Source organism: Chiloscyllium punctatum, chromosome 1, assembly GCF_047496795.1.
Source record: "Chiloscyllium punctatum isolate Juve2018m chromosome 1, sChiPun1.3, whole genome shotgun sequence".
In the NCBI taxonomy this organism is placed as follows: Eukaryota; Metazoa; Chordata; class Chondrichthyes; order Orectolobiformes; family Hemiscylliidae; genus Chiloscyllium; species Chiloscyllium punctatum.
The window spans coordinates 45,881,350-45,902,637 of NC_092739.1; the positions used below are offsets into that span (position 1 = coordinate 45,881,350).

The 21,288-nt window shown below is 40.0% G+C and overlaps 2 protein-coding genes across 2 annotated transcripts in view; one reads left to right on the plus strand and one right to left on the minus strand.

Annotated features, from left to right (window-relative positions):
• LOC140460210 (uncharacterized) overlaps nt 1–21,288 on the plus strand; it is a 151,696-nt gene that overhangs the window by 73,595 nt on the left and 56,813 nt on the right. The gene's annotated exons all lie outside the window — the stretch shown is intronic.
• LOC140460372 (cytokine-dependent hematopoietic cell linker-like) overlaps nt 1–21,288 on the minus strand; it is a 122,935-nt gene that overhangs the window by 15,299 nt on the left and 86,348 nt on the right. The window contains exons 10-17 of the mRNA XM_072554911.1: nt 20,950–20,975; nt 11,554–11,688; nt 11,402–11,426; nt 11,158–11,176; nt 4,184–4,280; nt 2,884–2,912; nt 2,552–2,643; nt 76–153 (exon numbers count right to left, since the gene is read on the minus strand). Coding sequence (XP_072411012.1) covers nt 76–153; nt 2,552–2,643; nt 2,884–2,912; nt 4,184–4,280; nt 11,158–11,176; nt 11,402–11,426; nt 11,554–11,688; nt 20,950–20,975 — 501 coding nt within the window. The remainder of the gene's footprint in view (nt 1–75; nt 154–2,551; nt 2,644–2,883; nt 2,913–4,183; nt 4,281–11,157; nt 11,177–11,401; nt 11,427–11,553; nt 11,689–20,949; nt 20,976–21,288) is intronic.

The window sequence follows — 21,288 nt, forward strand, 5'->3', positions numbered from 1 at the left end:
GTATGAATGTAACATATCAGATGCTTGTAGCAAAATAATTTCATTGGAATTATTTTGTAAATGAGAATTGATTACCTTATTGTGTAATCTTAAAGCCTCCTCTATTTTATAACGGTCACAGGCACCAAAGTACCATATCTGTCCTTCTAAATCCTGCAAAATGTTCAGAATGTAAATGATGAGCAATCTGTTAAGCAACAAGGTATAACATTTCAAATGATTGAGAACAAAGAAGTATATTATCAAGCTGCTTGTATCTGTTCCAGTTGAAAAAAGCTTTCTAATACCATATAAAGAAGAAAATTTGAGATCAAATTCACCTGCAGTTCATCCCAGCATGTACTTTATTACCAACCAAATGTTCCACATCAACCTGTTCAGAGATACCTTTGGAGTAGGTGGGATTATGAATCCAGGCCACCTGGTTCACAGGTAGGGACACTACCACTATATCAGAGCTCTAAAGACAACCAAACCATACTCTCGGTCTGACACTGGCATTAAGCAGTCCATTCAATTCCTAAAGTGTGGAAAAAGGCTATTTGGCCCATCAAGTCCACCCAGAAGAACATCCCATTCAGACCCTATCATTTCATATTAACTATGGTTACTCCACCTGTCTATGAACACTATGGGGCAATGTAGCACAACCAATCCACCTAATCTGCACATCTTTGGACCGTGAGAGGAAACCAGTGCATCTTGAAAAAACTCACGCAGACATAGGGTGAACAAGCAAATTTCACACAGTCACCTGGGCTGGAATTGAACCCGTTCCCTGGCACTGTGAGGTCACATACCATCCCTGAGTAGGTTACATGCTGTGCAAGTCTGAATACACTGAGTCATGCTGATGGTGTCCTCATGTCTGACTGTTCTCTTTTTGAATGATTTATTCCACTGAACAGCACTGCTGATGTGACTAACTAGATAAGTTAGTTATAAATTGATTATTTCCTCTACTTTCTTGAACACCACAATGTGAGTTTGGGTTTGGTTGCAGTGGAACCTCAGACCTGAATGTTTCATTCCAGTAGTCACTCTTGATTTCTGAATCTTCATAAGAAACATTGGAGTGGCATTTCCCTGGGAAGGTTGAAGTTCACCACCCTGCTTGTCCTATGATCACACGCACAATGTAACAGGGGACATTTTACAGTGACTGTTACTGGGATGCTATGAACAAAGAGTTGAGGTGAGTTACTGTTTCTGTACTTATGTTTTGCTGGAATAGCACGGATAGATGAAGCACTCTTACTCCATATATGTCATCACCAAACACTTACTGTATTTATTCTCCCAACATTGAAGGAACCATTGCTTGTCTTTTATTGAAAGAAAACATTTCTGTGTACACACTGCAGAGGCGATCTGACGAAATCATGCTCTTGCCAAGCAACCTCACCCACCAGGATCAGATGTAGGAAAGCTCTTGATCCAGCAATGCCAGTCAGCAAGGCACCCACTTTGTATCTCTCCAGAAAGGCCTGCCAGTAATAAGTGCTGCTCAGGTATTTCAGGCTAGGATCAGGATCCTGGGAGTTGAGGACCAGCCCTCAGGGAGTTTCTGATGCATTCAAGTTCAGCAAATCCTTTGAATGGTGATGCTGCAAAGCAGGTGGTTCCGGCAGAACAACAACCAGGCCACATCGGAGTAATGACAGGAGGATGTTTGTGGGACAGGACTGGGTTTAGGCGAGGCAGCAACAAGGGAATGGGTCTGTCTCACCAACCCACCAACCCCAATCACACAGAGTGCTTTGAGTGGGGACTTCAGCCTCAGGAAGCCTGCATGACAGGGTTTATTTGTCATATGTACCACATGCTGAGGCCCGGCCAACAGAGCAATACTGTGGCCCTCTGTGTAGTCATTAATTGGTCAGTTAAGGGCCTCAATGGTGGCAGGGCTAGAAGGTCTTCTGACTACGGACCTAATCGAGGTGGGCGGCACGGTGGCACAGTGGTTAGCACTGCTGCCTCACAGCGCCAGAGACCTGGGTTCAATTCCCGCCTCAGGTGACTGACTGTGTGGAGTTTGCACGTTCTCCCCGTGTCTGCGTGGGTTTCCTCCGGGTGCTCCGGTTTCCTCCCGCAGTCCAAAGATGTGCAGGTCAGGTGAATTGGCCATGCTAAATTGCCTGTAGTGTTAGGTAAGGGGTAGATGTAGGGGTATGGGTGGGTTGCGCTTCGGCAGGGCGGTGTGGACTTGTTGGGCCGAAGGGCCTGTTTCCACACTGTAAGTAATCTAATCTAATCTAATCTAAATAGAGAGGAAGGTGGTCAGGTGCAACCTGATTAAATGCCTCCCCACTCCCAAGTGCACCAGGGGAAGGACATTTGATCCTGCTCCTCAGTGTGTCCCATCTTGTCTTTCTACCAATTAATTTCATTTACAAATAGATTTAGTTCTTAAATTTGGACTGTAGTATTACTTCTGTACACACATACTGGAATAGCTGGTGTAAGGATACAAATCATACAGATACAAAAATAAACAACTCCCAATTATTGCTAAATTTGAATCTAAATCAATTTAAATATTTTACTCTACCTTTGCAGCAGGACTGGATAATAGTTTGGGTTTTTGTAGATCACGACTAGCCTGAGGTTTTCGTCTTGTGAATGGATCTTGGAATATCATTTCTGAAGAAAAATAAAAGTTTTTGTAATAAATATGAGTTTAATTTTAATTTATATCTAATATAATTAAAAACTAATTCTCATATTTTTGAAATGGATTTGTGTCTAATCTTTACTTGATAATCAGAAAGAGAACCATACAAAATGTGTTCCATATGGCTTGAGACTGAATGTAATTTGTGAAACCTATATTGGATTCAATAAACAGTAAATATTTAATCACTGACAAATGCAGTTAAGTACCTGGTATCTGTGATGTTTGATGTTGGGAGCTAGAACAAAAGAAACATACGTTAGGAACAAGGAAAAAGTGAGAGATCTTTTATATCATTAGTATTAATTATGAGCCTCATTATGAAAGTTTGCTACAAATCCAGCACTGTCTTTAATTATGTGGTGGATATTTCTGTAATAAGGATCAGAAATGAATTGAAATTGCCAACACCATAATTTGCTACTAAAATCACTATTAAGCTATTGGCAGAATTTTTACAAGTAAGACAACTTCCAGATTCTGTATAGAGCTTTGCTGTCCAAATCTGAGGAAAGATTTCCTGTGTCTGACTAAGTGCAGTTCACTAGGTCGACTCCTGAAATGAGAGGATTATTCAATGTTCACTATTGCACAATTTACAACACATCAGATACTAAAGCAATCCATGTTGAAATGCAACAAGATCGGACAATATCCAGGGTTGGGTGGACAAGTGCCAAGTAACATTTGATCTTCTTAAATACCAGGCAATGACCATCTCCAAAAAGAGGCAATCTAATCACTACCCCTTGACATTTCAATAGTGTTACCATCATTGAATCCCACATGACCAACACCGTGGGGTTACCACTGACTGGAAACTCAATTGGACTCACCATGTAAACACAATGCACAAGGGCAGGTCACAGGCTTGTAATATTGTGGTGAGTAACATAGATCCTGACTCCCCAAGGACTATGCATCATCTACAAGGCACAAGTCAGAAGTGTGATGGCACTCTCCCCATTTGCCTGGGTGGATGCAGCACCAACAACACTCAAGAAGCTACAAGATGCACTACAGAAATTCACCAAAGATCCTTAGGCAGTACCTACCTTCCAAACCCACAATAAGCTCTAAATAGAAGACAGCAGACACATAGCTTACCTCATACTTCATGTGAAATTGAAACAAATCCCTGTTTTTGTAGTTCAGTTTAGAACTAGATCAGTTTTGAAGAGGAGTCATATTGGACTTGAAACATTAACTCTGTGCTACTTGGATGCTGCCTGAACTGCTGTGCTCTTCCAGCACCACTAATCCAGAATCTGGTTTCCAGCATCTGCAGTCATTGTTTTTATCTCTCTGCAAACCTGTCGAGTTTCTCTAGCATTCTCTGTGTTTGCTTCATATTTCTGGATTCCACCGTGCTTTGCTTTAAAATTGAAAATGATACGCTTGACATCTGTTTTACAGCAGAGAAACAAAGGCAAGACATACCAATCTCTACCTTAGATCGCCAAACAACTTAGAGACAAGACAGGTTCATGACTAAATATTCAGATGTACCTTTCTGGTGGCAGGCTTTTGGAAATGGGTCTAAACGGTATCGATTGTTGCTTGTTCACTGGGAGAAGGATGTCACGTGACCTTCGGAACGCAGGACCTGGAGAAGTAGTTTTAAAGTAATAGACACCTGAGGAATTGTGAATATAACATTCTCAATTTGTTTATACACTTCTGTATTTAGTGTTTTATTGGTATTCTTCCAACCTGCTTTGCATGTTGTGTGAAGTAAAGGAGCAATTTATAAACTTTTTTTAAAAAAAGATTGATTCTCAAATTCATCTGTTTCCTCCAGATCCGAGTACAATTTTTCAGTTAGGAAATGGGCAGCTGGAAGGTTCCTTCCGTTAAATGTCCATCTTGCTTTGTAGTCAATTACTGCCATTAAACTGTGCGTTGACGAAAACGATTATTTTTAAATTCTGCTCTCTTCTTGCCTGGCAAATGCCTTGCCTTTATTCGGCACCTTATTTTGCCATTGGACAGAATCTAACCACTTTCTGTGATAACAATCTGTAAAATCTTACCCTGTAAAATGTTCCCCAGTCTACCTCTTTACCCCTGTGCAATTTCCCTTATCTTCCATAACTACCAGTTGCATAATTAACGTGTGAGTATTGACAAAGGTAGCGAGAGGCAGTGACGAAGAGGGTTTTGCAGTGGAGCCGAACACATATTCATTCAAGATACTTTGTAATTTACTGCAAAGTTGCTATACTTTTCAATTCTCTGGGGGTCCACTAGATGGAGCAATTTACAACACTTTCTCTGTTTCGAAACCAAAAAGCAAATGCAAATTTAAAAAAGCATTGACCTTCAATGACGTATGGTAAATGAGGAAGAACTTCTGAACTTTTATGTTAAAAAAGCATTCAACACCAAATTATAGTCTAACAGGTTTATTTGGAAGTACTGGCTTTTGGAGCACTGCTCCTTCGTCAGGTAGCGAATGGGGCAGGATCATAGGACACAGAATTTACAGTAAAAGATCAAAGTGTCATACAACTGATGCGACGTATTGTACAAATCTAGACTGCTATTAAGTCTTTAATCACTTAGAATGGACTGCAGGTTTCAATTCATTAATATGTAAATCCAAGAGCTTCTTTCAAGCCACATTATAGTGAGATAACTTAAGGTTTTATAAATAAGGTGACATCTCAGCTCAGACAATGCATTGGAATGTCACTTGAAATAAGTTCTGGGATTTACATGTTTATGAATTGAAACCTGCATCCCCATTCTAACTGATTATAGATTTAACTGCAATCTAGGTTTGTTCAATACGTGATTTCCGAAGTGGCTACAGATGCCACCACATGCTGCAGCTGCCAACCCGTCCCTGAGGCTGCAACACCCAGGAGGAAGCATTAGGCAGCCCCCAGCACCACTGACTGGACCCAGAACATTATCTCTGCCAAAGGTGCCTCATCGCCACCCATACTCCAGCTGATGCCATAGACCAGGAGACTGTCCCAACTCCTGAGGCCCTAGACACTGTCCAAGTTAACTCCTGAGGACCGAGGGATCATTCAATCCGTCGCTGTTGCAGATGCCACCAAAACACGGAGTCTAATTCATTGATGCTGGAGCCATTGCTTAATTCGTGACTGCCATGACCATGAGGAATGGACTGGATTCACTACTCAACAGCTCCACACAACCTCTCTCCACCAACACAGCCACAGAAGGAGGAAAAGATGAACTTGTTTCGAAAGTTAAATGAAGAAAATAAAATTAAAAAAAGAATATAGGTTGGTCATGTGAGATGGAGCAGACAGGCCCAGGAAACCGAATACTTCCTACCCTTCCACCTTTGCCATCTTGTGAGATTATTGCAGTCAAGGCATCGGCTGGTATTTAAATAAGCATTATGAGACAGGCTGAACACACAGCATCATGCCAGGTGGTGATGTTATGCAAAGTGGAGGACCCCGTCTGTGTTTGTCAGTGAGTTAGGCCCAAAGAAAGCTGCCAAATTGAGGAAAAGGTGGGAACTGCCAGTTTGAAGTGCTGGCATTATAGGCAACAATATTGACAAACAGAAGGCACATGATGCCTTCATTGTGGCAAATCAGACCACTGTCAGGAGGTTTGAAAAGTGAAGTTGTATTTTAAAAGTATAATACATAGACCACCTCCAGGAAAGTTCAGCAAGTGAGTGAGAAAGCAGGTGACATGGAATTTACATACTTCTTGGCCAAATGAAACCAACATTCTCTACAAAATATTTGCCCTACAATCCAAAAGGATCAGGTAGACCAGGATTATTAGTTAGTTGTACTGAAAGTCAAGAGTTTTCATTCTTTTCTCAATCTATTCAGAAGTGGTTGTTACTATGATCCCTGTCAGTTTAAATTGGCTTCACACTGTATAGGTTCAACCATCAACAGTGTGGACCATTTCTGGGAGACCAAATCCTTCCAGTGAAAGGTCATTTTGAAACAAAACCAATATATAATGGTGAAGTTACTAAGGAACCTGTTTATCATTTTTTTTATGAGCAAATTATTTTTGAGTTGTCAAGTATGTGTCCATCTAAGTCTTCTTCAAAGGTTGTAGTAGAATGAAATATGCAAACAAAGATGTAGTTGTTGATATAACTGACGTCAGTAGCTGAGACTGAGAGAAGACATCAGACCAAGAGAATCATGTAAAGAACAGAACAACTACATGAAAGACCTGTATTTATTAATCGCCAGTGTACAGATATAAAAAAAAGTATAGCAATGCATCATGAATGGATGAAACTCATTTAAGAATAAGGAGCTAACAGCCTCAGGCACAGTGTAAAATATGGACAACCACAAACTAGAGAATTTATAGGAGAAGTATCTAACCGGGCTAGTGACAGTATTAGCTTGTAGCATAGAAAGTAGCTGCTTGACCTTGCAGCCCAGGTTGGAGAGATTCCAAATTGAGATGGTGACTCCATTTCATTCTGTGAGGAATTGCTGTGCCCAGATAATGATTCAGTCCTATTTTATGAGGCTTTACCTCGGCCTTTCTAGGAACATGAGCTTCCATCTAAAAAAAGATTGGGCTATATTTCGCGAAGGTTTCCCTTGGCTTTCTCTGCCCACTGAAGTTCCATGCCATGAAGATTGGATGACATATTTTTGATCAATAATTTGATCAGCCTTATGAACCCTCTTCAATTGGATGAGATGAGGATGAGCTTCTTTCTCATTCAACGATTCTTAACCAGCAGATGCATCTGGCGGGAATAGGGGAAGGGTAAGCCAAAAGTAGATCTGATGGTATTCGACTCTTCAGTTTTTGATTTATCAAGATTCCTGTGAAACCCTTCCAGATCAGAGAGAACAGAATTCCTCACCTTTGTATGGCAGGCAGTGCTAATGAGGAAGCCCAACATACCAACGAAATAAAGGAAGTTCCAGTACTTTCTGCTTTAAGGTGTGGTCACATTGATCTTTAACTTAGCAGTACACAGGGTACATCTGTTGAACCTGCCGAAGAGTACAGGGAACAGGAAACTTTGCAAAGGCATGAACAGTTTGTAGTTTGTACTTAAGCAGGAGAATGATGTTCTGTTATTGTATGAAAACACAGAAAATTATTTGTCTTTGCCCAATGATCTAGTCACATTGTCAGATGTAATCCTAAAGGCCTGCTTATTTCATCATTCTGTCTGGAATATTTTGCAGTGGTTCCAGATGCAGTCCCAGTACGCCTGACTTATTCCTCCAGCGTAAACAAGAATTTCTGACAAGATTTTTTGCTAGCTTTATACAGTCCTTGTGAAAGAGTGAATCTATACTCTGCAGTCTTTCTGATGACTCACTCATCTCTTCATCCTCAAAAAGGCAGTGTAGAAATCTTCAGATTTTGTTATCCAGCTATTGCAATCGAATGGTGAGCCTCCTTCTATAGCAAGACTTTGCCATTCAGCTATCTATCTCTTACATTCAGATCATCTCATAAAACAGATGAAAATACTGGTGTCTGCTTAATTGGAAGTGATGTCTTCTCGATGAGCACCCACCAGTCTTCAATCTGATGCATATTCCACTGACTAGCTGCTCTATCAATGTCATGAGCTTCGGAATATTGTTACTAATGATGCTTTTGTAGTTTCATCTGCTGACAACACTTTTCCAAATGTCCCACTGTTTGTCCCTCACCATTTTGAATGACCAGCTCAAGGAGTACCGTGAAATACACACAATGTTTGAATCTGTGGAAAACAGACTTTGAGAAGAGATGGTCAGGTTGACAATGCAGTCAGTCTTAAGAGAACTGGTTTGAGCTCAATGTTTCAGTAAATAATGTAAAGAACAGGGATCATGTGGCTCAGCAGTGGTGTCCCTACCTCTGGATCAAATCATCTGCACTCAAGTCCAATCTACTGCAGAGGTATGCCATATCTGACCAGGCTGAACAAAAGTGAAGCAGGTGCACTTACTTGGAAACTGGAGAACGTGGGGAGGGATTGATGAATACAGCGATGAATCTATCAGGTTGGTTGTGATAGCAGAATGACCTCAGGCCTCATGAATAAATGTTCTCCTATGAGTTTGGACCCTGGAAAGCTCAGAGCCACCTGCTCCATTGCTTCACTATCATGTACAACATTGCAATAGTATAGTTTAACAGTTGCTAGGAAGTCTGGTGTGAACTTGTGATAAGATTTGAAGAACACAGAAACATCGAATATAGGTGCAGGATAAGACCATTTGGCTCATTAAGCCATTCCACCATTCAACATGACCATGATCCTCTATCTCAATGCTATACATGTGCTCCCTCCCCATGATCCTCCATCTCAATGCCATACATGTGCTCTCTCTCCATGATCCTCTATCTCAATCCCATACGTGTGCTCTCTCCCCATGATCCTCCACTTAATGCCATACATGTGCTCTCTCTCCATGATCCTCTATCTCAATGCCATACGTGTCCTCTCTCCCCATGATCCTCCACTCAATGCCATACATGTGCTCTCTCCCCGTGATCCTCTATTCAATGCCATACATGTGCTCTCTCCCCATGATCCTCCATCTCAATGCCATACATGTGCTCTCTCTCCATGATCCTCTATCTCAATGCCATACGTGTGCACTCTCCCCATGATCCTCTATCTCAATGCCATACATGTGCTCTCTCTCCATGATCCTCTATCTCAATGCCATACGTGTCCTCTCTCCCCATGATCCTCCACTCAATGCCATACATGTGCTCTCTCCCCGTGATCCTCTATTCAATGCCATACATGTGCTCTCTCCCCATGATCCTCTATCTCAATGCCATACGTGTGCTCTCCCCCCATGCCTCCTGAAACATTGAGCTACCTATTTCTTTCTTAGATACACTCAGTGGCTTTACCTCCACAGCCTATTGTGGAAGAGAATTCCACAGGTTCACCACCATCAGAGTGAAGAAATGTCCCATCGCCTCTGTCATAAATGGTCTCCCCTGTATCATGAGACTCTGACTGCTTATTCTGGACTATCTGTCCAGGGGAAAAATCTTCCCTGCTTCTAGTCTGTTGAACACTGTCAGAATTGTATATGTTTCAACGAGATCCCCTCTCATTCTTCTAAACCCCAATGAACACAACCCAATTATTCCTCACACGACAAACCTGACATCCCAGGTATGCGTCTGGGAAATATTTGCTACATTCTCTCCATGGAAAAATTATCCTTTTTGTTAGGTAAGGAGCCTAAAACTGTTCACACTACTAAGACGTCCTTGTCCTTTTGTACATCAATATTTCCCAATCCATCACTATTTTCATTATACTGTCATTCAGCTTTTCCCTACAAAAGTGGTCAACTTCACACATATCAATGTTATACTGCATCTGCCTTGCAATTACACACACACTCAACTTGTCTAAATTACCCTGAAGCCTCTTGAATCCTCTTCATTACTCACACTCCCAGTTAACTATGTGTTACCAGCAAATGTGGAAACATTCCATTTGGTTCCCTCATTTATTTCTGAAGAAATTTGTCTTGCAAGCGTTTCATCCCCTGTCTAGGTGACATCCTCAGTGCTTGGGAGCCTCCTGTGAAGCGCTTCTGTGCTGTTTCCTCCAGCATTTATAATGGCCTGTCTCTGCCGCTTCCGGTTGTCAGTTCGAGCTGTCCGCTGTAGTGGCCGGTATATTGGGTCCAGGTCGATGTGTTTGTTGATAGAGTCTGTGGATGAGTGCCGGAGGAAACAACACAGAAGCGCTTCACAGGAGGCTCCCAAGCACTGAGGATGTCACCTACGCAGGGGACGAAACGTTTGCAAGACAAATTCCCAGCTCGGTGAACAGAACCACAACAACGAGCACCCGAGCTACAAATCTTCTCCCAAACTTTGAATTTCTGAAGAAACTTTAACTTTATTTCTCTCCATAGATACTGTCAGACTTGCTATGTCTTCTAGCATTTTCTGTGTTTGTTTGGTCTACTTCTATTTCTGTTTTTTTTTGTTCTTATGTTCTATTAATTCTGTGATCTAACACTCCATTTGTTTAAAAAAATCCAGAAAATCATACACTGGGTTCTTATGATTTCCCCACAAGATTGGATTATAGAATCAAACCACGAGTCATCCAGACTCGAAATGTTAGCTTGCTGTCTCTCCATAGATGCTGCCTGACACACTGTGATCTCCAGTATTTTTTGTTTTCAGTACAGAATCCAATGTCTGCAGTAATTTGCTCCGACTTTTTTCTCAGGCATGTATTCATCAGCTTGTGTTTTGGAATAACTTAGAACTAAATTGAAACCTTTGTGAAATATCCTTTGTGCATCAGTTGAAACAATTTAATTTCACTTCTTCAACACAAACCATAAAATACAATTTTAAACCTCTTATCTTTAGTAATGATGTTGTGCAGATCTTTATATTACTGTATAATGAATATCTTTGTGATATCTTAGAAAACAAAATATTAGCAAATGCATTGTATTCACTTTCTAACATTCAAGCGTTACTTTTCTTTGTAATGTACCTACCATTTTTTTGTGTGATTGCCTGTTGGAGAAGAAAACAAAACAAAATAATATTGGAGTGCAAGCATTTATTTACATAAAACTCAAAACTATTGCTTTTGTTTATGAGCAAATGTTAAAACAAATGATCTACAAGTCTTTTCAATAAGTACCATTCAGAAACTGAAGAAAATAAAACAGTGATGTTTTACTGACAATGTTTAAAAAATTCTGAGAAAATAAGAAAGGATATATAAATAACATAAACCTCATTTTGCTTGCCCTTTGGTAACCTGAAAGAAAATAAAGTAAATTATCAGTTAACATTGGACAATTGTATTTGCTAAACTGCTGCTGAAGCATTTTTCTTCAAATCACAAACCAGCTAGCTATCTTAGTAGCTTATTGGAATTAACTCACCCAATGTCATTTTCAGGCTGTGTTATTGATGGCTCGTTTATAGAGTGCAGAATGTTGTCAGGTCTCAAGAAACTATGTGCGTGACTTGGTTCTGGAGGAAGTTCTTTGAATTCTTTGGGGATACTCTTAGGAGGTCTAGAATTGCACAAAATAATTTATTGAAAAAAATTACAAACCGTGACAACTATTTCATCGTAACTTGCAACTGGTAATTTATAAATTTAATATAGCAATGAAAACAAATGTTATGCTTGAATAAAAATTCAACCTTCCTGAAGTCATAGTCTACTTTTGTTTCCAGTACCTCTAGAACATTTTTATAGAAATCCAAACGTAATATTCTTTCTCACATGATGTTGCTTCAAAATTGGTGATCTACCATTGCAAACTTTCTTTCTCATGATGATATTTTCAAATCAACCTTAAAAATCTAAAATTGGGATTGTAACCTCTACCCAGTGCACAACTCAGCCCAAGCCATAGTGGTAATGATGGGAACATTATACAATAACTCCCAAGATGTGCAGCTAATGTTTGAGGAATGGTGTCAGCTCTTCAAATACCTTTAAAGGAGTTTTGAATGTGCAAACTATCTCCATTATTTCACCTATTCAATTTTATTGCCCAAGTACAGAAATATTATAAAGTACAGTGGTTAGCACTGCAGCCTCACAGCACCAGGATCCCAGGTTCGATTCCAGCCTCGGGTGACTGTCTGTGTGGAGTTTGCATGTTCTCCCCGTGTCTGCGTGGGCTTCCTCTGGGTGCTCCGGTTTCCTCCCACAGTCCAAAGATGTGCAGGTAAGGTGAATTGGCCATGTTAAATTGCCCATAGTGTTAGGTGCATTAGTCAGAGGGAAATAGATCTGGGTGAGTTACTCTTTGGAGGGTCGGTGTGGACTGGTTGGACCAAAGGGCCTATTTCCACACTGTAGGGAATCTAATCTAATCTAATACAGCTTTCCTACTGAAAAATGTAGATCAATTGAATGGCATTAAAGTTGGCCAATTTTCAAAAACCTATCATCACTATTAAATGGATTGTTGCAATCAAAATACATTCAAACCATTTAGAATGATAATTTAAAATAAGTGAGTCATGGCGCTGAAGAATGGTGACTCAGTTACAATGGCGGTGGCACGGCAAAGGGACTCGAGACTGGCCTATTGATTTGTGATGGTGTTGGTCTCAGCACCAGGATGAAAGTACCTGGATCCAGGTCCATGGCTAAGCACTTGACAAGAAGGACTGGAAAGTTGAACTTTAACTTTATTTCCTACTTTTATATTCTATGTCTTGGTTTATTTTCTGTGTTTCAAGATGGTGCTGGAGACATTATGCAATATTTTTCTCTGTATTTGTAACAAATACATTTTACAAGTACACGTGGTAATAAATAAATCAAATCAAATCACTTCCAATTTGGTGAAATTGACATGTATTGTTAATGGTAGGCTGGTCAGCTATTCTCAGAGTTAGTTTCTGCTGTGTTTACAATAAGATGATCCATCAATCTTGATACTCATGAACAGTATCATCCCTTTTGCTGTCTATGAAAAACTACACGTGCACATCAGCAGAACCTTTCATTCCAGCAATACCAGGAGGCTTGCAAATCATAAATCACAGGATTCTGAAATTTAGGGGGAGGAACAAAGTCCAGGAAATAACCTTATTTTCAATTGATGACTATTGTACAATGTAGTTCAGTTTGAAAAAACCCATGGAGTGGGAAGCCATTCACCATATTGTATTTAACACAGCGTAGTACAGGGCCATGTGCTATTGTCTGTTGCCTAACATTGACCATGATGGGAAGTGAGTCTCACTGCTCAGTAAAATGAAATTGTGATTATCAAATCTTTAAGAATACATGAAAGTGTGTACCTGAAGGTGATACATGTTGGTGGGAGGAACAAAAAATCTACTCTGGCATTTATTTTTGGTTGTTTAATCTTAACAGCATATTTAAAAGCTGATAACTGAATGGCCTGCTTTTGAGTTCTCACTGATGCTGAAACAGGTGTTTCATAATTCCAAGACAAAATGACAGCTAGCTCTGAAAGGTCAGCAGCAATAACAAAGTGTCTGAAATGATGTGGATTTGTACCTAGTTTTGCAAGGGTTTCCTATGCAATAAACGATCGTCATTAGAAGAAGTCATTATTGATGGGGTGAAAACTATTGCTTGATTCAAGGAGATAGGATGATGGTCAATTTCCCATAGCAAACTGACATTCAGCAACAGCTAAAATCAGTGGGAAATTAAGGTTACACTGTCCCAGCTGTTCTGCACATGCTATTAAAGGCTTACATAAAGGTCTACTTAATGGACATGAGACATGTTTGAAACAACATTCTGTTCATCAATGACTGGACACAGAAATGACTGCATCACTTGTTTGTTGTAGCATGGAAAGAAGTCATTGTTTCAACGTTTTTTTTGCTGTTGAATACTTCCTAACAATGAACGGATAAATTAAAACTCCAGGGAACACTATAGCAATGAGCAATTGAACTGCTTTATTCAGAGATCACAGTCATGTAAATACTCTAGATTGCTTTGAGATTTTTGCAGGTGTTTCGACACTCATCTGCCAATAACCAGGAGATGGTCCAAGTTTAACTGAGTTCCGTGGAGATCCATTCTAAATGTCTCCACAGATTTTGGAAACACGTGCTTAACAGATGCACAACCAAAATGTAAGCTTTTGTATCGAATCTTTGTTGTGTTTTTGTTGTTGCAAAATGTAAATGTCCTTCAGGACACTCCAACTGAAAGTGAGCCTGGTAAAATTGTTTTGAACCAATCTAATTTTGAAAATTAAAATCAAAAACTGCAAATACTGGCGAGCTGAAACAAAAACAGAATTTGCTGGAGAAACTCAACGGGTCTGGTAGCATCTGTGTGGAGTTCTGATGAAAGGTCACTGGATTTGAAATGTTAACTCTGTTTGCTCTCCACAGATGCTGCCAGGCCTGCTGAGTTTGGGAAAATTGTTAGCTGTGAATGAGATTGGCAAACTCTACAGCCCTGGGCAAACAGTATTCATGAATATCCAAATTAGGGTTCACATTTAATCTATAGAGACCATAAACCCCTTTGTCATTGCTAGATTTTACAAGATGCATAACCGGCTTTGATTCATTCCTGTAGTTTATTTTTAAAGATATGCCTTCATGTCTCATTCTATCTTACTCAACAACAATAAACTACATACTTAACATGTACTATTATACAAACACACAGTGAACATAAGTAGGTATAGCGATAGGTGACCAAAAGTTTGGTCTAGAGGTTTTAAGAAGCATCATAAATGGTAAGAAAGAAATGGACAGGTTGAGGGAAGAGGACAATTCCTAACTTAGGACATTGTTGGGCCTAGGGGCCTGTTTCCATACTGTAGGGAATCTAGTCTAAAAAAAAACTGATTGCCTGAAGGTGCATTCTTCATTGTTGGAGCACAACGGTCAGAAATAGAGCAATGTATAGTTCGTGAAAGCTTGGAGAAAGTTACAGAAATACTGAGAAGCAAAGTCATGGAGGAGTTTGGACATGAATGAAAAATTTTAACTCATGCTGCTACTAGAGGAGGAGTCAATGTACAGGGAAGCACAGAGAATGGGTAACGGAGACTTTTACTGCATTTGATTTTGGATGAACTCAGATTTATAGAAAGGGCCAACGCTGGTTGAGGATTTCAAGATTTCACATTTCATCCAGTCTTCTGTGTTATGATTGTGCATGGATCTTCATTTTCTGCACTAAATTTCTGATTGAATAATGTTATATATTTTTAATGAGGGTTTCGATAGTTCTTGGAGTGAGAATCATACTGCTGGCCCAAATTAACCTCTAAATTAATAGAAACAATAGGCAGAATCTTTACATTCCTCAACAATATGGGTATTGATGTGAAGTTTGGGATAATTCTTAGAGATCATCAAAGAGGAGTTGGCCAACACAAGGGCAAAATCCAACCAAGTATTGAGCAGGGAGTTGAGATTCTCACTAGGGAGCAGCAAGAGATCTATTTGCATACATTAGCATGAATTAACATCCTCTTAATTATGTCATCATCTCCTCTCCCTGATATGCAGTTTCCCATTCTCCCATGCATTGGATTGAAACCAGATGTTAACAACTTCCAGAATGAAAGTTGCAAGAGTACCAGGGCTTTATTCTCTAGAGTTTAGAAGAATGAGAATTGATGTCACTGAAACTTAAAAACTGTTACAAACACAGGATGTGACAGGATAGATAGAGATAGAAAAAAATGGAATTTGCAGGAAAAGGTCAGCAGGTCTGGTAGCATCTGTAGAGAGAAATCAGAGTTAACTTTTTAGGAAGTTTTGAGGAAGAAACTCTCAATCCAAAATGTTAACTTTCATTTCTCTCCACAGATACTGCCTGATCTGCTGAGGTTTTCCAGCAATTTCTGTTTTTGTGTCTGATTTACAGCATCCACAGTTCTATCGGTTTTATTTGGATCAGTGGTCAGTGAGTCCAGAACTAAGGGAAATCAACCCACAATGAAGGGTTGGCTGTTTAAAACAGAAAAAAGGAGGAATTTCGTCACCTCGAGGATAGTGAACCTTTGAAATCCAGTACTGTGAGAATGTAAATATTGGGTTTGTTAAGGACATAAATTGGTAGATTCCTGGAAACAAATAATATCAAGGGATATGAAGATAAGGCAGGAAAGAGGCATTGCTCTACATCAGCATAAGCTCACTGAATGTTGGAGCAAGGGCTTGATGGGCTGAATGGCCTACTCCTGGTCCTGAGGCTTTCTGCAAAACTTCCATGGCACTCAGTCATGTCTCATACTTTTCAATTTTTATATGTAATGCTGTTGGGATTTCAATCACATGGTGCGTCATAACCGAAATAACAAAAATTGTCAAATAATCAATCTTTTAGGGGAGTAAAATAATATGGTTGCTGAAAATTTGAAATAAAAACAGAATTCTGAAAAATTCAGCAGATCATGTGGCAGAGTTGTCATGTTGTCATGGTCGGGGAGTTATTTAATCAAGTGGGGAGAGGGCATGGGTAGGGCTGGACCCTGCTATTGTCCTGTTTGGACACAAGTAAAGACCATTGTGGGAACGCTGCCAATTGAGGCTATGTACTGCCCATGTAAGAGCCTCAGAATACCACTGTTTCTATTAACCCAGCAGTAGACAGGGGTTTCTTGCTATCCAGGGGCTATCCAGGGGCTACAACAAACAAACCCATACTGGCTGGCTGTGGAGGTGAATTGGGGAAAGTTTCCCTTGTTCAAATGTTCTCATTGTCTGATTGAGGGTTGCAGACATCAGGAAGAGGCTGCCCCTCTGTGATGCCCACTACAAACCTCTCCTGCCATCACACCCAACTGTGGCTTGCTGATGCTAGTTCTCAGATGTATCAGCAGGAGCCAGTACCTCACTAGTCATTAGAGCTGCAAAGGAAGTCTTGATCTGGTAGCATCCCTACCTCTGGCCTAGAAGTTCTGGGTTCAGGTCTCACCTCAATATTTGATGGACATGGAAGGTGTGTTATAACGCAGACAAATACATTAATTACCAATCTGCAATTTCTTCCGATATGCCAATGAAAGGTGGTAAAAATGCAAGTGGATCCTGGTCAGCCAGAACCATGTGGTAGCTGCATGTAGCAGCTGTAAAAAACTTACATGTGCAGGTTTTTGTCATTGACTAGCGTCTTGCCTCTTCTGAGGGACCATCTCACACACACACCTGTCAACCTCTGATTGTCTGACAGCAGGTGGGACAAAGCACAGACCTTAGGTAAGGCTCATGTAAGTGGCTGAGTAACAGTAATAAGTGGATCTTCCCTAAAAATGATGTTTAGGCTCTCACTGGCTGCCAACACTTTCACCTCCCTTTAATATTGCACAGATACGGAAAGAAATATTTCATGAACAGTCAACTTCAGTAGTTACCTTCCATGCTCACCTGAGTCAGCAGCAGCAGATTTCAATCTCGTATGAATTAATAATATGTTGAAAATTAATAAACTAAGCTCCCAGTATTATGAAACAGTCCAAATTTCTTAACTGTTAATGAAGTCAAACAATGCGATGATAGTTTTCTTCATGCGATTGTGTTTGTGTCTGTGGGGGTAAAGGCTGGGAATACTGGCTCTTTTGTAAATTGGGATCACAATATCAAGGGCAAAGTGGTCAGATTTCTGGCAGATATCTGCTGACTTGTATAAGCAATTGCCATCAAAAGTACTATGTCAAGAATTCATTTAGAAAATAATTCCCACATTTTTCCTGACTGCTCCTTGTCTGAAGATTTCAGGTAGGTCTTATGCACATTCAGTTGGTGAGCTCGAGGTGATGATACCTGGTGTACCCGTGTTGATTTAAGAATAGGTACTATTTGAGTATCACAGTATCATCATTGTTCACTTAGGAAACCTTTCTTCACCTCCTCACCTCATTATTGATAGGTCAGTAGGAATTGACATGGCTCTGCCTGAAATAGGCTATCCCAAAACCTTCACCCTGCCATTAGCTCCCAGCTATTCTAATGAATTTTAGTTAAATTATCATTGGTGAATTTAGGTCTGACTGCATTTAAAGTCAGATGCAGTCTGATGTGAAGGTGTCAGTGTTGGACTGGGTTGGAACAAGTCAAAAATCACATGACACCAGCTTATAGTCCAACAGGTTTATTTGAAAACCCTAGCTTTCGGAGCACTGGTAACACCCGATGAAGGAGCAACGCTCCGAAAGCTAGTGTTTTCAAATAAACCCTTTGGACTATAATCTAGTGTGGCTTTTGACCTTGCGTTTGCAGGGTACACTGGTTTGTTGTGCTATTTAAATCCACTCTGAATGGTGGATGCAAGAGGCAGGTTTCCACTCAGAAACCTGAGTGCTGACATAAACACTTCACCGATATGACCATGATCAGATCATTTTCATTATCAGCACAGTAAGAGAATTCCTGTGGATAGAGAAGTGGAATTAATGTCTCAGATCTGTGAATTCTCATTGAAACTGATGAAAGATCACAGACCTGAAATACTGATGCAGTTTTTCACTCCATTGATGTTGGAGGTCCATAAGGCCATATGAAATGTGAACAGCAGTAAGCCATTCAGCCCCAAGAGTCTGCCCTGCCATTCAACAGGATCATAGCTGATCAGACATGCCACATGTCCATTTTCCTGCCCTTTTCCCCACAATCTTTGATTCCCCTACTGAGCAAGAATCTTAAATATACACATGGACTCTGCTCCCTCTGTGGCAAGGAATTGCAAAGACTCACAACCCTCTGAGCGGAGAGATTCCTCCTCATCTCAGTCTTAAATTGAAGCCACTTTATTCTGACATTACGCTCTGTGGTCCTACATGTTTCAATGAGATCACCTTTCATTCTTCCAAATTCTACTGAGTAGAGTCCTAACCAGTCTAACTATTGTGCATTTGACAATCCCTCCATTCTGGAATGTTCTTCATGAACATTCTCTGAACTGACTCCAATGAAATAAGACTTTTCCTCAACTAAGGGAACCAAAACTGCTCACAGTACTCCAGATGTGGTCTCAGCAGCACCTTGTACAGTTGCAGTAAGATTTCTCTACTTTTATCCTCCAACCCCTTTGAAATAAGGGCCAACATTCCATTAGCCTTCCTCATTATCAACTGTATTTGTGTGCTAGCTTTCTGTGTTTTATGGACAAGTACCCCCAAGTGCTCATGTTGCAGCTTTCTGCAGTTTTTCTCAATTTAAATACTACTCTGTTATTTTGTTCTTCATTCCAAAATGAACAACTTCACCTTTTCTCACATTATACTCTGCCAACTTATTACCCAACTATTTCACCTGTCAATATCTCTCAGTAAACTGTTCGTATCCTTTTCTCAATTTACCTTTTGATCTATTATAGTGTCGTCAGCTTGAGTTTATTCGCTTCCTTCCTCCGAGTCATTAATACAGAGGAACCTCGATTATCCGAATGAGATGGGCAGGCACTATTTTGTTCAGATAATTGATTATTTGGATAATCAGTTTTACCTTAAACAAGGGATGCCAGGCTGATCTAACACTGTTCTTGACCGGAAAATTTGGTAGAATGAATAATTTTAATGTATTGAGCATGAGGACACAGATTTCACATGATGAACAAAACAAAGCAATGAAACACAAGAAAACATTGTAAAAATGCAGCAGTAGTTAACATTTGGCAAGGAGTGATGAAGACAGCATTAAACAAGGCTCTGAACAGCTTCTACAATCGCAAGAGCATTTGTCGGTTTCCAGGAACTCAGTCTCATGATAGAAAGACAGAAACACCACCTCGCGCATGCGTTCTCAGCCATTTTTTCATGAATGGCCCAGTAAAGTGACGGGAATACTGTAAAACATTTACTTTTGCAACGGGCTGTATAACAACCCTTACCTAAAAAATATCGAGTTGCTGATGCTTGAGCTGCTTGTGTTTCTTTGTCCTTGCCAGCATTTTCACATGTCCTTCCATACAGGTAAATTGAATACACTTACCTCTTTGAGGTATTGTTTTTGCGGGACCTTGAAATCTTCTTTGGATAATCCGAAATGCAGATTATCAATATTTGGATAATCGAGGTTCCTCTGTATATTGTAAGAAGTTATGATCCCAACACTGATCCCTGTGGAACCCCACTGGTTACAGATTGCTAAACTGAAAAAGAACCCATTATCCCCACTTGCTGTTTCCTGCCCATTTACCAATTCTCTACCATGCCAAAATGCTACCCCCAATACCACGGGCTCTTAACTTATGACATAACCTTTTGTGAAGAAAGTTGTTGAATGCCTTCTGGAAATCCAAATAAAACACTTTTATTGGTTCCCCTCTATCCAATCTGATTGGGGTACTTCCTCTAAAATGGTAATAAATTAGGTAGATGAAATTTCCCTTTCATAAAGCCACACTGGCTCTGCTCAATTGGGATATGATTTTATAAATGTCCTGCTATTGCTTCGTTGATAATTGATTCCAATATTCTTCAACAATGTTTGGCCAATTTGCCGGTAGTTGCCTGTTTTTGCCTCAATCCCTTTCTTAATAGGGGTACCATATTGACAGTTTACAATCCTCTGGAATCCAAGGATCTTTGGAAAATTGTAATCATTTCACCACTACCTCTGTAGCTACTGCTTTTAGGTTCCACACAAGCATTTCCAGTATTTCCTGTTTTTATTTAATTTTTCCAGCATTTACAGGAGCTTGCTTTTGTGCAGAAGAGCACATCTGATGATCAAAGGCTTAAGGGAATATATGTTTGTATAGCAAACTGTCGGTTTTCTTTCTCATTTAACTGTGTTGTCTGTCATAAATCTCTCCGTACAATTAGAATTCTGAACAAATATGGCTAAATTGGCATTACCTGCGTGGCGGTGGTGTTGCTGTTTGCTGTGGGGCATAATAACAGTTCAGCTGTTAGTAAGACAACAATTACATTGCAATCAATCTAACATTATCCCATCATATCTGTTTGATTTAAAAGAGTCTACATGCTTTCAAAGCCATATCAATGCCTTGAATTATAATTGTATTATAGCCAAACACTGGTGACAACATGTCATTCTGCCATCGCATCAGTGGGACTGCACTAGAACAGCTGTAGCAAGTTATCAAGCATGTGTCTTGTCTGGTAGTCCATGCTGGGAATAGGCTCAGGGTCTTTAAGATTTAAGGATAGCACAAATTTTTGACATTGGAAGTG